Raw genomic sequence first — 15,124 nt, 5'->3', positions numbered from 1 at the left:
TTTCATGTCTCCTTGTTGAAACCTCTTATTTGCAACAAATTCTCCTCTAAGGTTTCCTCACCTCGTCCTGTTCAGGTGGAGGGTCGGGAGGAGTACGAGGTCAGCTCCATCATTGATTCCAGAATTTCAAGGGGAAAATTGCAATATCTGGTCAACTGGAGGGGATATGGTCCTGAGGAGAGGAGTTGGGTACCTCAGGAGGACGTTCATGCTTCTCGCCTTCGCAGAGCATTTCACCTCCGCTTCCCATCTCGTCCCGGTTCCTTCCGCCCGGTGGGCGTATCTGAGAGGGGGGGTACTGTCAGGGTACCTGAGGTCTCTACCTCTAAAAAAGGTAGAGACTTAGTAGTTTATCCGTCCAAACGAGCTGTTTCCTTCGTTCCTCGCGGTTCATCCAGTCACTTAAACACCGACCGCGAGGAATCCACGTCCTTTTCTAGCGGGACGCTCAATACGTGACGTCATGACGCTATCACGAGCGACCTGCCACTCAAGTGTCCGATATCCAATCGGTACTTGTCAGAGGCGTGTCTACCATCCGGAGCCAGGGTATTTAAGCTTACTTCTCACTTCAGCTCATTGCCCTGTCGTGGTTCTAGCTTGTCTAGTCACTCAGTGCTCTGGTATTCTAGTTTGCTCTATTGGTTTTGACTCGGCTTGTTGTACTACCCTGCTTATCTCTGTTATCCCTTGACCCGGCTTGTCTCTCGCTTATCTGTCTTCTCGTTCCCTCGACCTCGGCTTGTCTCTGACTATTCTCTATCACTCTCGGTACGTTAGTCCGGCCATTCTAAGGCCCGGTATACGTACCTTTCCACTCTTTGTACTCGCGTGTTGGATCCCTGTCCCGATCCTGACAGACAATCACCCATTCTCCACTCCTTCAAAAAATCATTGAAAAATCAGCCAATACTACAGAGCCTCTGCACTAGCTGGGGGCATACTCCTACGCTCACCCGCAGGGGAACTACAATGGATAGACATGGAGAGTGCACAACTGCTGGAACGCAATATTGTTGACTATTTGTGGACACCCAAACACCTCAGAACTCCCAAAACAGGCTTATTTCCCACCACAACATTTACGCTTAGCATATAGGATACGTTCATGAACACACTAGACTGCAAAACCACCTTTCACATCCAGGCACCCCTGACTGCCTTAGAAGCTACAATCCCAGACATACCACTGAAGAAGTGGGTCAAGGCAGGAATTACCCATATCCACCAATTAATAGATATCAGAGGTGTAATGCCATTTGCAGACCTACAAACCCAAAGGCATCTACCAGCCACTGAACTATTCACGTACATGAGACTAAAAGGCATTGTATTAACACATGTACAACTCCACCAAACCAAACCCACTGACAAATCACTACCAGCCGTAGCCATCCTGGGAAAACCAAAGGCCATATCCCTTTTCTATAAGATGTGGGAACATATGTTACCGAAACAAACCCCGCTCTGTGAAGAGAAATGGGAGGAGGACTGCTCCCTCGGACTCTCCGGCACAGGCTGGAGGTGTTCAACAGCAGTGGGATCATTCCTACAAATAGGATGGACCTGCCCAGCCATCCAATCCCTATGGACAGAGGTCCAAAACACACTAACCAAATTAGGAATACCGAGCCTACCAAAGAATCCGCAGACATACCTACTGCTTCTACTCCCCGTAGATCTCACCAAAGCACATAGACAGGTGTGTGCCATCATACTAGTGGCCGCCAGGAATCTACTGGCCCTAAACTGGAAATCTCAAATATGCCCATCCAAAACCCAGCTTTGGGATAAGATACAGCAATACCATATATTAACCAATAGTGCAGAAACACAACAATTCCAAATCACCTGGAAACCCTGGGTGGATCGCCATACAAATGCTGCACACACTTAAAAGTGAACTCATAGGTGTGATAGAAATACCCCTATGGATAGTAACTCTCCAATACCACCCCGAGACCCTGGCTTGCTTTCTCACTCACGAATACCTATATACTGTGTAACTCAGGAACTTGCTGAATCAAGCTCAGGGATTACCCCCTCCCCCCCCCCCGCATGTAACAGGTTGACAAAATATGACAAACTACGCAAACCAACTAATAACGGCACTGCAATGCCTCACAGTTCTACCTGCCATTATGTTACGCATTGTGATGTTTTAACCACCCTTTTCCTTTATGTTCCCTCATCCCCCTCACACACGCATACTGAACAATTGTAATGCTATATTGTTCGCCTTTTTTTCTGTACCCTAAAAACTTGAAAACCAATAAAATTTCGAATTAAAAAAATTGAAAAAAATTGAAAACTCACTTCTTCAGGAAAATGTTTCAATTAAACTGTTAGCAGGTTTTTATCCCCCATCCCCATCCATATGACTCCTCTACTGTAACTATTAAAAATAACCTACTAAGCCCTCAGTGAATACTTGTCTAGCAACCTACTTTGTTAACCCTACTTTTACTTTTTATGTCACTATACTACATCCCTCTAGCATATAATCTCATTGAGCAGGGCCCACAACCCCTCTGTTCCTGTGCATCCACTTGTCTGGTTACAATTACGTGTCTGTTAGTCCACCCATTGTACAGCACTATGGAATTTGCTGGCGCTATATAAATACTAAAATAATATTAATATGTTCTCATATTAAGCTTGTATACACATACACACTAATATACACATACAGTGATGCATGCACGCATATATATGATACACGCACACATATACCTACTCTAATACACACACCCTCATGCATACACAAACACATATGTTCAGGGATACAAACATTCAGTCACAGTGTGCGTCTGACAGGATCTATGTGGCTCTGATTATTTTTGACTGATTATTTTTGTGTATCTGTGCATATGCCTGAGAAGATGTGTTTGGCAGTTAGTATCCTTGTGTGCGTGAAAGTATATTTCTGTGTCTGTGAATGTGTATGTCAGTGTGCATATGTGGGTTGGAAAGCTTCTTGGGGTGTCTTGTGAATATGGGGGGCTGCTTGTAGTCCTTATTTATGTAATGTGTTTATTGAGAGGATGTGTTTTGAGAGTAAGAGGTGACTGTAAATGTATGAACATGACTGTCTTAGGGGTGCACTCAGGAGTGTGGCTCGCACTAATCTCAGGCAGACTGAGACATAGATTGTGTTTAATGGGACATATATTGTGTTTAATGTTATGTGCAGATCATGTTTTAAAATGTTGTGCTACACAGGTGGTGGTGTCACCTCTGGGCAGTTTGAGGAGGAGAGAATGGGACATATATGCCTGCCAAAGATTAGTATGGCACCTAACACCGTTTTAATGGAGGCTCTTGAAATAGTTGCACCTGGGATTGTAACTTTCACTAATCACAGGCAGATGTGTTTTCCAGTGCTGCCCTTACAGTAAAGTCCTCCCCTTAATCCATACAAAAACATTTAAACCCCCTACTACCACAACACTTATACTAATGCTAACCCTAACCTTTAAATATGTTCCATAAAAGTAGGAGAAAAGAGGGAGAATCATGTATTAGGGGGAAAGGAAAGTCATCTCTGGGCTCTGGAGACATTTTTGAACCACTTGACCAGTTTTGTGGTTTATTATGGCGTCTGCAAAACACCTCAATGGCATTTTTCTCTTATAATGCAAGATTCAATGTTTCATATTTTATCGACACAGATAGACATACCCAGAGATAAATAGACAGACAATAAGCCATAGATGTTAATTATTCCCCTGTTCAGTTAATGCGTGATTTATAAATACAGATACATTTTTTCAAACTAGTAATTAAACAACCAAAAGACTAAATTTATATTCTAGTCCAAATTAAAACAGTACATGTGAATTGTACATGAATTATTTTCCATTTAAATGTTCCACATTCTTTTTTAAATTAAGGGTCTAGGAGTATTTCTTTGCCAAAGGAGGGAACTTTTTGTTGTTATACATACAACTACTCTACACCTGCATATTCTATAGCTTTTCTAAATATATAAAAATATAGGAAATAGTAAAAACACATTTACAAAAAAAAATTCCTTACATTTTCTTCCAGTTTGGTGAGTTGTTCATCTAGTCTGGCAGGGTCACCACCTATAGGAAAAGCTCCTCGATCATTTGTATTTGGTTGGGAATCCCACGGATCTGATGATCCAGTTATCAGTTCCTCAGTTGCATTGATGACTTTAAGGACTTGTGTTGATATGTTGCAGAGAGACACAGCAGAGTACTTCTGTTTTTGTGCAATAGCATATAAGGGACAAAACAGCAGAATGTTAGAAGCTGAATGGTGGAATCTTAGGGAGCAGTACGTTAATGTCTTGGTGGCATAAATACAAGTCAGATAATATGTTAAATGTATTTCTTAAATCAGAAAAAACAAGTTCATACTCGTAAATAATGTCCAGATTTCATACTTTGCCTGAACTAGCTAAGTAACTCTATTCAGTGTAAAGTGTTAGCAGTGTGCTTTTCCCAGATACCTAAGCATTTCGTAATTTTAAGCTAGTCACAATGTATTCTTTACTTCATGAATTCTAGCATAAAGATGGATTAATCGTATAACAGATTATATGACTGCTGCTCAAATTCTGTTAAAAACTACAACTTGTATCAGTGGGTGAAAGGGTTAAAAATTGTGAAAATGATGATAAAATATCCTTCTTAACACCATACCCATAAAAGCTGCCACCATCAAGACCATTTTTAGATGTGGTGCCTTAGGTTATCCCACCCAAATCAAATTTTAAATCCCTCAAAGGCGGCTTGACTTCCAACCAAGACGGAAGAATGCAGCTGGTGCTCCTCTGGGAAGCTTGCAATTGAGCACTATAAACAAATAATTTGATTTTTTCAGTGGAAACCCTGATATATATATATATATATCGGAGAAGAATAAGCCTGCAGTTTGATAACCTCTGGTTCACCACATTGAGCGTTTTTAGGGTTGATTGCCTGTGGATGAACTCTAGGTGGGTAAATCATCTGAAACTTTGCATATAGTTGTTCTGGCTTGTATTTGGGGCCTGTCCCCAGCCCCCTTTGTACCAGTGGGGGATATTCTGGTCCCCACTGGTGTGCTGACCTGATGTTTGCTAAAAGACATTGCAGACCCTGCAAGATAAAACGTTTGAAGCCTTCTCCTTAAGATGGCTGTCGGTCAAAGGTCTACATCTCTACACACCCTTGCTACACTGACCTCACATGAGGAACGACTGATACTGGCTTGTGACTGTAATTGCAATTTTGGGCCTAGATAAACCAACAAGTTCAAAAGGCTACACTTTACCTCCCTGATGACACTGTAGAGTGCAACTTACCGTGCATGACCCTAATAAGACAACTCTAAGGAAGGTGCAGAAGAAGAGACCACGGAGGGCACCTGGAAACCGGAGTTCCAGTTCTCAGCTTCACCACCACTTCCCTAGGACACAATCAAAACAGGGGTGAATCCCTCTAGACAGGTCACATCCTCTAGAAGCCCTCAACATGTACCAGTGGAAGCACGCTGTGGGAAGATCTCAAAATTCAGCACTAGTCATCAGAGGTGACTGGAACTTTGATAATAATGCGCTGGATTGTAATAGAGTCGGGGAATGCTGGGTATCCTTTTGGGGACTGCTGGACTCATACCTTATCACAGAATAAATCACAGTTTGGTTGGCATCGGCTAAGCTCCTGACATGACTGGAGATCCGGAATTATGCTTCTATAAGCCTCTTGATCTTCAATAGGTTGCTATTCTAGTTTTTTTTTCTTAAAGTTTTATTCCCGTTGTTCCCATTGAGTAACACCAGGTTCAGAACCAGATCTGAGACTGAAAAACCTCATAAATACGTGGAAAGAACAATGTATTTCAGGCATTCAAGGTACAAAAGGTCACAGGTTTATTGTAGAATCCAAAGATAAACAGCAACATTTCCACCTCCAATGAGGTCTTCATCAATCTTGAAATCTGAAGATCTCAATGGAGGTCAAAACATTGCTGTTTATGTCTTTCCATTCCTTTTAATCCAGACAATAAGTTTGAGAGCAAGTATGACATATTTCATACATAATGCCCCAATCCAAAGTAACATCTAAAATCCTACTAAAATGTTAAGGGAAAGCTCTTTTATTGAACTCACAATATACACTGTAAGTGCTGTAGTGTCTCTTAACTCTGACAACTTATCTTATACTATAGTAGTAATAAATATTATCTTTGCAGCTGGCTATATGAGTATCAGGAGTAGTAATATGGAGCCAAGAAGTAGATGACATGGTTAACTGAAGAAACAATCACTTAAGACTGAAACAGATTAAAATCAGAATCAGCCTTCAGAATCACAGCCCAGGTGCTGAAGTGTGGAGTTTCATAACTTTTCAACTAGCCATAGCTTGCAGTTACAGCCTCAGGTTGCAGTTACAGAAGGACTGAGCACTTTAAAGAAGATGGTGGGCATTGGGCAGTGGAGCCTTTGCTATTCAATGTGCACTAAGACTGAATAAAATAATTTGTGACAAGCAGCATAGTGCTGCCCTTTTATCTCCCTTCCCTTGTCCACTCTCACTCTCCTTAATCAGACACTGAGGTTATTGGGGCCAGAGAAAAATACTACTTTACACTTACATTTGGCAGGGACCAGAAGTTGCTGATGCTGTACTCTCTGTCTGTGCTACTTCTGAGATAACTTGCTCTATCCTGTGTGCACGGTAACCCACACCCTGGGGATATGAGCCAATCGTGACCTCTGAATAGACAGGCCAATAGCATGCCTTCATTCATGGGAAGCTGGCTTTGCTCTTCTTATGGAAACTTAATGGGAGCCTCGAAATTCCCTCGTAAAGGAGACATGGCATTTGCATAACCCACTGAAACTGGACAAATGAAATATCTGTCCCATTACTTGTACATGCTTAGTTGCTCTCAAGAAATGTTCTCTAGATAGTCACCAACAAGGGTGGAGGGTCCGTACACAACTGAAACCTATAACAATCGCAGGAGTATGTTAATCTGCTTTTTTCCCATTATTTTTTCATTTCCCCCTCTTGCCGAGAAAAGGAATCGTAGTTTTTCCAATTATTGCAAATGATGTTTTAATCAATCAATTCAATGGTGTAATTATTCAATGGTGTAAATTTCAGACAAATTACTGTTCCTCTTTAAGCTATACATTTGCTGGTAATTTTGTTTTGTGAATGTCATATGAACAATAATATTAATTTTAATATATTTAGTTTTCCTGAATATTTCTGTAACTGGGGTAAGATAAGAAGTTAGACTACGAAATAATTATTGAAGGAAATTATACATCCTGTGAGGTGGGATACTTGCGAACAAAAACCCATGTTTCAAAGAAAGAACAAAAACAACCAAAGAGCAAATCAGCAAACAACATAAACTTTGCTCTTTGACCATTTTAGTATAGAAAAGAGTCATTAGGAAATAGACAAGAGCTGTTCACTTTACATCAGAAGCTACTGAAACACAGACAGAGTTACTTGTAGCCCCTTGAGCTATGTAGTGCTTTTTACACTCATAAGTGCCAATTAGATTGAAAAACATCTATGGAGAACATTATGGAAAAGTGTGGGAAATCAATGTTACTTAGGATTTAAAATAAGGCTTTATGAGTTCAAACTCCTTTGTGCCACTAATGAATAACAACTGACATGTTTTAGCGTTCCCTATTCTTAAGTCAGCTCAATTCATTTTTGTCTTGTCGTGTTGAATCTTCATTTGTTGCATTTAAGAGCTTTATAATGACAATAACATTAATTATTCTACTATGCACATGGAATTTTTTTTCCCACCCTTTTCAAAACATATTTTTTAATTATTATATAAAACTGGTAATATATATATTTCTATATATAAATGAATATATAAGATATATATAGATATATAGATACAATGCAAGTGTTTATGTAATACAGCTCTTCAACATTTTTCTGCCATTGCAGAATAAACAAACACTTGTGGTGATTATTTGGAGTTGGTCCTGGGGCTAGTGAGACAATTTCCCCCAGAGTGATAAAAAAGAGTAATCAGAAGAGCTACAAAGCGATATATTCCTGGTTCTCCACATGTTTCTGCCTTATCTCTAGGCTGTTGGCATTGGTTGTGAAAATGATTGTAAGGTAATGAGGATACTTTTTGATGTAGGTATGTCAGTGTATTATTGAGCTCTTGTACAGTTCAGTATGCATAACTGAGCAACTGACCAAGTCGTCGCAACTGATAACCATCTCCACAATGCATAGTTTCAGTCCTGCTGCCTGGAATTCGACTAGCCGGCTGCTAGGGAAAACAGGGTCAAGACATGGGCCTGCAAGGGTATTCTAGTTGATGACAAGGTGATATGGGACAGTTACATAATGAATGTAAGATAAGGAAGGATTAGGAATAGTCGGGAGGGAGAGAAGATGGCATGATGAGAGAATGTGGGAATAGAGGGAAGGAGTGATTAAAGAAAAAGGAATAGATAGGTTGGAAAAGATGATGATACAAGTGAAAAAGGAACTCTGTATGTCTGATTAAGAGCTCTCAGGGGTATGTTTACGGAGGCAGACAGTTACGAGGGGCAGAGCTGTGAGTTGCCTTAGAGTCCTCTTTGTGCCATCACCTTTGCAGTAATGCTAAGGAGCAATAGTGAAAAGCTTGAGCCTTTCACACAAACTACTGGGAACCAATCACAGATTTAGGCAGAATGCTTGGTCAAGAGATTTCTGAATCAACACACTGCATTGTTTGATAAGACAGATGGTAGACTGGAATTGAAACAGCCAGTGCTGCTGCTAGACATGTTAGTATATTAATATGTAGCTATTTAGCATTTAGCGATCTGTTCTAGTCCTAGAACTGAATATTATCATGAAAATATTATTGAGGGAACACCTCATTTCCTGTATCAATAAATGTTGAAGTGGAAATGCAGAAATGTACTTTTGCTATATGAGTATAATGATTAAAATGTGGTGTACATAGAGCCACTGTAAGTATGATAACAAAACCTTTTAATGGGATGTTGCTTTAAGTTGCTTTAAAAATCAGTTTAGCGTCTGAATTTTTTTAAATTATAATTACATACTAAACTATAGTAAAGTAAAATATATATTTTTCCTCTGTAATACCCTTCCAATAATTAGATATATTTTGACAGCCTAAATATTCAACGTATAAGGGAATTACTACTTGAATATTTTAACAAAGTACCGTATTTCACTGCATAATAGTCGTCACTGCATAATCGTCGCACCCTGATTTCTCAGTTCAAAAATTGGTTCAAGTCCAATTCATTGCGTAACGGTCGCATGGTATAATTCTGTGCGTCACGCTGCTTAAAACATGCAGTGCAACATTGTATTTTTTCACTAGCAGCATATGGATATGCATTTACTACCGTATCTCTCACGCTTTGCGAGCTGCAAGCTTAGAATTCTCTACACACGTGCATCATCAGTCACAATTGGGGGACAAGGATCAGAGGTTATGTAATGCATTAGGAAATATGCATATTCTCAGCAACTAGGTTATTAGCAACTATAATGTTATCAGCAACTGTTAAAAAGCTGTAGAAAAAAAGCTTCATTTAATGTTATGCAATGAAAACAAAGCTTTGCATAATGGGCGCAACCCACTTTCTCCCAAATAAATTTGGCATAAAATCTGCAACTATTATGCAGTGAAATACAGTATACTCTAGAGCAGAGAAGATATTGAAAAACATTTTTTAGGGTTTGCAGGTATTTTTTAGGGTTTGCAGGTATAAAAATTACAAATAAAAAAAACTTACAATGTAACACATGATAAATTAAAATGAGAAATTAGAAAATATACATAACATATATAATATAGATATGTCTTCAGCTGTTTAGTACCCTACTCTGGACACAGTAGTAAAGCAATCAATAGCAAGGGACATTTTGAAAATGGCACCAATAGTCATTGACCTTATATTTTACTATATTATATTATATTATATTGTATTATATTGTGAGATCCCTTGCAAAATAGCAACTTACATGGGAACTGGCACTTCCCCATCATTGCATATAACATTGAAAATCACTTAGAAACTTACATTATATATAAATTACATTATAATCAAAACCAGGGCAAGCAATGCAAATGAAGATGAGAAATACAAATTCCCTTTCTCTGTATGTTTCTCTATGCTGACTGCCAGCTCCAAATCTTATAACAATAATGGACACATAGCCAAGATGCAGTATACTGCAGCAGGATAAAGATTTATTTTTCACATCTCTCAAACCTATATTTGTTAAATATATGGATAAATAATCATATTAAAAATCCTGGAAAATTACTGTTCTCCTTTACAGCTATTATTTATTTTTAAAGAGGAAACAAATTGGGTCTGCAATCAATAGAAAAAGGAAAATATAATGCAGAATAGTAATTTTAAACTGCATTGATGTCAGCAAAATAGAAATAAGAACGTCTGTAGAAATCTAAATATAAACCATAAATCACATGAGCTTAGAAAAGACAGACTACTGTTGATTTCAGTTTGTGCCATTTCTGCTCTCTTATAAAATGTTCTTAAAGATAAAATAAATATATAAAAATGTTATGCCTGGTGATCATAAATGTTACCACTCTAAAAGCTAGCTGTCAAATATTGGTAGCCATGACTCGGATCAAGTATACAGGTGGAATGAGTCCCAAAGGGTAATAATACATTTGTAGAGAATACTAAACATTTGTTTGGGAAACAGAAGTTTCTGGGCAATATACAGTTGTCCTCAAAAGTTTGCAAACCCTTGGGGAATTGGTAATATATGAGTGAGCAGGCAAACACATTTCTTTTATTTCTTATGGGATTCATATTCAACTGTAGTTTGTTACAGAATGGCACAATCATAAAGCAAAACATGGCCACAAAGAAAATAATGAAATGAACACTGTTCAAAAGTATGCATACCTTTAGTTCTTAATACTGTGTATTGCCCCCTTTAGCACCAATGGCAGCATGCAGGCATATGTAATAGTTGTCTATGAGGCCCCTAATTCTTGGTGGTATAGCTGCCCATTCATCTTGGCAAAATGCCTCCAGGTCATGCAAAGTCTTTGTTTGTCTTGCATGAACCGCACATTTGAGATCTCCCCAGAGTGGCTCGATTATATTAAGGTCAGGAGACTGTGATGGCCACTCCAGAACCTTCACCTTTTTCAGTTGTAACCACTTGAGGGTCAACTTGGCCTTGTGCTTAGGGTCATTGTTATGCTGGGCATTGTAATTGTTTTCCAGTATTTTCTGATAACATGCTGCATTCATCTTGCCATCAATTTTCACAAGATGCCCCGTGCCTTTAGAGCTCACACCCTCCCAAAACGAGCCACCCCCATGCTTCACAGTGGGGGTGGTATTATTTTCACTATAGGCCTTGTTGACCCCTCTCCAAACATAGCTCTTATGGTTGTGACCATAAAGCTCTATTCTGGTCTCGCCACTCCAAATTACAGTGTGCCAGAACCTGTGAGGCATGTCAAGCTGTTGGACATATTGTAACCAGGCGTTTTGTGGCATTGGCACAGTAAAGGCTTCTTTCTGGCAACTTGACCATGCAGCTAATTTTTGTTCAAGTATTGTCATATTGTCCTCCTTGAAACAACCACATTGTCTTTTTCCAGAGCAGCCTGTATTTCTCCTCAGGTCCCTTTGGGTTTTTCCTTTGTATCCTGAACAATATTTCTGGCAGTTGTGGCTAAAATCTTTCTTGGTCTACCTGACCTTGGCTTGGTATCAAGAGATCCCTTAATTTTTCACTTCTTAATAAGTGATTGAACAGTACTGATTGGCATTTTCAAGGCTTTGGATATATTTTTATATCCTTTTCCATCTTCATAAAGTTCCATTACATTCTTAAGCTGGTCTTTTGACAGTTCTTTTCTGCTCCCCATGGCTCAGTATCTAGCCTGCTCAGTGCATCCATTTGAGAGCTAACAAACTCATTGACTATTTATACACAGATCCTAATTGCAATTTGAAAAGCCACAGGTGTGGGAAATTAACCTTTAATTGCCATTTAACCGGTGTTTGTCACTTTCTGTAACAAGGCCAAACATTCAAGGGTATGTAAAGCTTTGAACAGGGCCAATTTAGCGATTTCTATTATCATTATGATTAAAAAAAGAGCCAAACAATGATGTAATATTAAATGGCTTCATATGATCACTATCCATCAATAACAGACTTTTTTTGCATGACTAGTGGAATGAGTAAATGACAAAATGTTACAATTTCTGCCAGGGTATGCAAACTTTTGAGCACAACTGTATACTTTAAGCTACAATCAGCCTGCATGAGTTAAAACCACAGGTTCAGGTAGTCTGGCCTAATGTAATAATAAAAGTGTTCATCACAGTTTTATTTCCAAAAAAAACATTAAAATTCACCATATTATTTTATTATATAACTCAGAACCCATTCAGTGTACATTGAGGCTGGTATTTTAGCTTTATGATGTTGTCATGGCCGCCATCAGGGGAGTACAGCCAATACAGCTGCACGGCAAGCCTGGGTTCTATGCCTCCAATGTTTATATACATTATTATTTCCCTTTTCTAATTGATTGCAGTCACCTCAAGCATGCAGCAGGTCCTCTCCTTCTCTTGTTTGTGAGCATGGCAACCCGTGGCATCATTCTGACAGCCGGGGCACTAGACAAGCAAAGACTATATATATACACACATAAATATATATATATATATATATATATATATATATATACACACACACACACACACACACATATATAAATATATATATATGTGTGTGTATACATATATATTCTTTGCTTCTCTAGTGAAGAGGGGGCCAAGGGTACTCTGACATTGGTTAATACAGGAGTTTAAGTAAATCATGAATGAAAACATATACCATCAAGAACAAGATAACATAGACTTAACTGACATGTAGAAAAGACAATCTTCATAAGAAATTAAAAGGATCCTAAAAAGGTTGGGTAATATTCACCTCCTGTCATTATTAAAATTAGGTGTTTTTTGTCATTTAAAGCTAGAATAATCTACAATTTTACGACATGACATATTTGCAGTCTTAGTGCTCTGAGAGGAGAGAAAAGACAGCATGAGGGGTAGGAAGATGTCCTTTTGAGATCAATCTGAAGAGTGAAAGATATCCGAGAGGGATAACTCCTGAGAAGAAGGATGAGGAGGCAGCTGAATCCCTGACAGAACGTACTCTGAAAGTAGGGTCTATCCCTGTTGAGGACAGAAGCCACCTAACTCAATGTACCAGCATGGCTACAGTGATGAGTTTATGGGATGCACATAGAAGATAAGGAGTTGATCCATCTGGGAGGAACGCACTGGAGTAGTAAGATCTACATAACGACGGAGGGCGTTGACAACGCAAAGCTTTGGAGCTTGTGAAAAACATTTTAAAAATAGAAGTATTGGTTTTATTCCAAAGTGAACTATAAAAAAAAATCACGTCAGTCAAGGTAAAGAATAATCTCTTTACATCAAAATCCTTGACCTCCCCACACATCGTAAAGAAATCAAGCAGAATAACAATGTGGGATAGCTGGTGGAGTGAGAGGTTTTCATTCTCAGGTGAGATCTGCAAAAAATTCAAAACTATCGAAACATCCCAGAGAGTGGAGTATTTAAGACCTGGAGGATGAGCCTATTGAATACCACTCATATGGTGGCATAATAATGGTTCTTTAATGACTGGTATTCCTTGACTCGTGAAAAAATAACAGACTTCTCAAGACTGACAGTGTGATGGGACTTGCCATCCACAAAGAAATGTAATAAATATGATAAATGTGATGAGTCCCAATGAATGATCTAACCATTTGCGAAAAGTCCACACCATACCAGAAGCCCCTGAAATTGTCCAGGCCACTAGCCATAGGTGATCTTGAAGTATGAGGAGGTGAGGATTCCCTTTCAGATCCATGACAAGGGTATGAGAACATAGGAATAGGAGAGGGTATTGGCAAGACATATCCATCAAATCCAGAAACCATGGTTGGCTTAGCAATTGTAGAGGCCTGTCTGTTAAATCCAGAGGTGGTGGATTATTCTGGAGTTCTTTGCTAATGGAGGAAAGGCATAAACACCATTTCCCAGACATTCCTGGAGGAAGGCATCTAGCACCCTGCAATCCAGATCCAGAAGTTACCTGAAGAAGGCTTGAACTTCGTGATTTGTCCATGAGGCAAGGAAGTCCAGTGTTAAAGGGCCCAGGAGATCTGCAAGACAGGTGAAGACAGAATGCAACTGCTGACATCTCTCCAGTGTATCAAGAATCAGTTCGCCACTAGGTTCATCTCCAGATAGGTATTCTGCATCAAGTGTAATATTCTGAAAGCAGAATTGATGTCTTTAATGACATCAATGAGGAGTTTTGAGTGAACACCACCAAGCCTGTTGATGTACTGAAGTACTTACACATTGTCCATGCACAGCAATTGGAGAGGTTTCTGGCTAGATCCTGCAGTATATTCTAAGCAACAGATGTGAAGTGACTTCATTCTGTGACAAGATCCCGCCTGTGGCATGATCTGCTCTGTCCCACAATTCAAGCTGGTAGCTATAATGGGACAGTGGTAAGATTAAATACTCACCGGAGTTCAATCCTGATGCTGATGATCTTGGATTGAAGAAGTTGTAGTACACATGCCTCTGAGTCTACTTCAAATTTGAGGAACTGAATGGAATGTGATGGAAATAGAGCTGATTTTTTTTTTTTTTACTTATAGGCCTAGATCCTTTAGGAAATGACCAGCATAATTTGTTTGTTATAGGAGGAGAGTCTCTTGGCTCCTGAAGATCGTATAGTCTAGGTATATTATGCCTCATATTCCATAGGAGAGCAAATGAGCATTGACAGGTTTTAGAAGCTTTGCGGCTGAGACGGAAAGGAAGGTTCTCTCTTCCGAAGGAACCTGAGAAAATGCTGACTGGGCAGGTGTACAAAGAGGTAGGTATCCTGAGATCTAGATGTGTGAACCAATCCTTTAATTGAAGGAGGTCCCTGAGAAGATGAATACCCTCCATTTTGAAATGGCAGTATTTGACAAATGAGTTTAGTGCACGTAGGTAGATTACTGGCCTGTACTCTCCAGTCTTCTTCTTCACTATTAAA

The 15,124-nt window shown here is 39.2% G+C and overlaps 1 protein-coding gene across 1 annotated transcript in view; it reads right to left on the bottom strand.

The window, feature by feature from the left end:
* Nucleotides 1-15,124, bottom strand: part of MYRIP (myosin VIIA and Rab interacting protein) — a 727,567-nt gene that overhangs the window by 46,790 nt on the left and 665,653 nt on the right. The window contains exon 13 of the mRNA XM_063452086.1: nucleotides 4,039-4,227. Within this exon, the coding sequence (XP_063308156.1) occupies nucleotides 4,039-4,227 (189 nt within the window). The remainder of the gene's footprint in view (nucleotides 1-4,038; nucleotides 4,228-15,124) is intronic.

The sequence above is a fragment of the Pelobates fuscus genome, chromosome 4 (assembly GCF_036172605.1).
Source record: "Pelobates fuscus isolate aPelFus1 chromosome 4, aPelFus1.pri, whole genome shotgun sequence".
NCBI classification, from domain to species: domain Eukaryota; kingdom Metazoa; phylum Chordata; class Amphibia; order Anura; family Pelobatidae; genus Pelobates; species Pelobates fuscus.
This window is presented reverse-complemented; position numbering and strand designations above follow the sequence as displayed.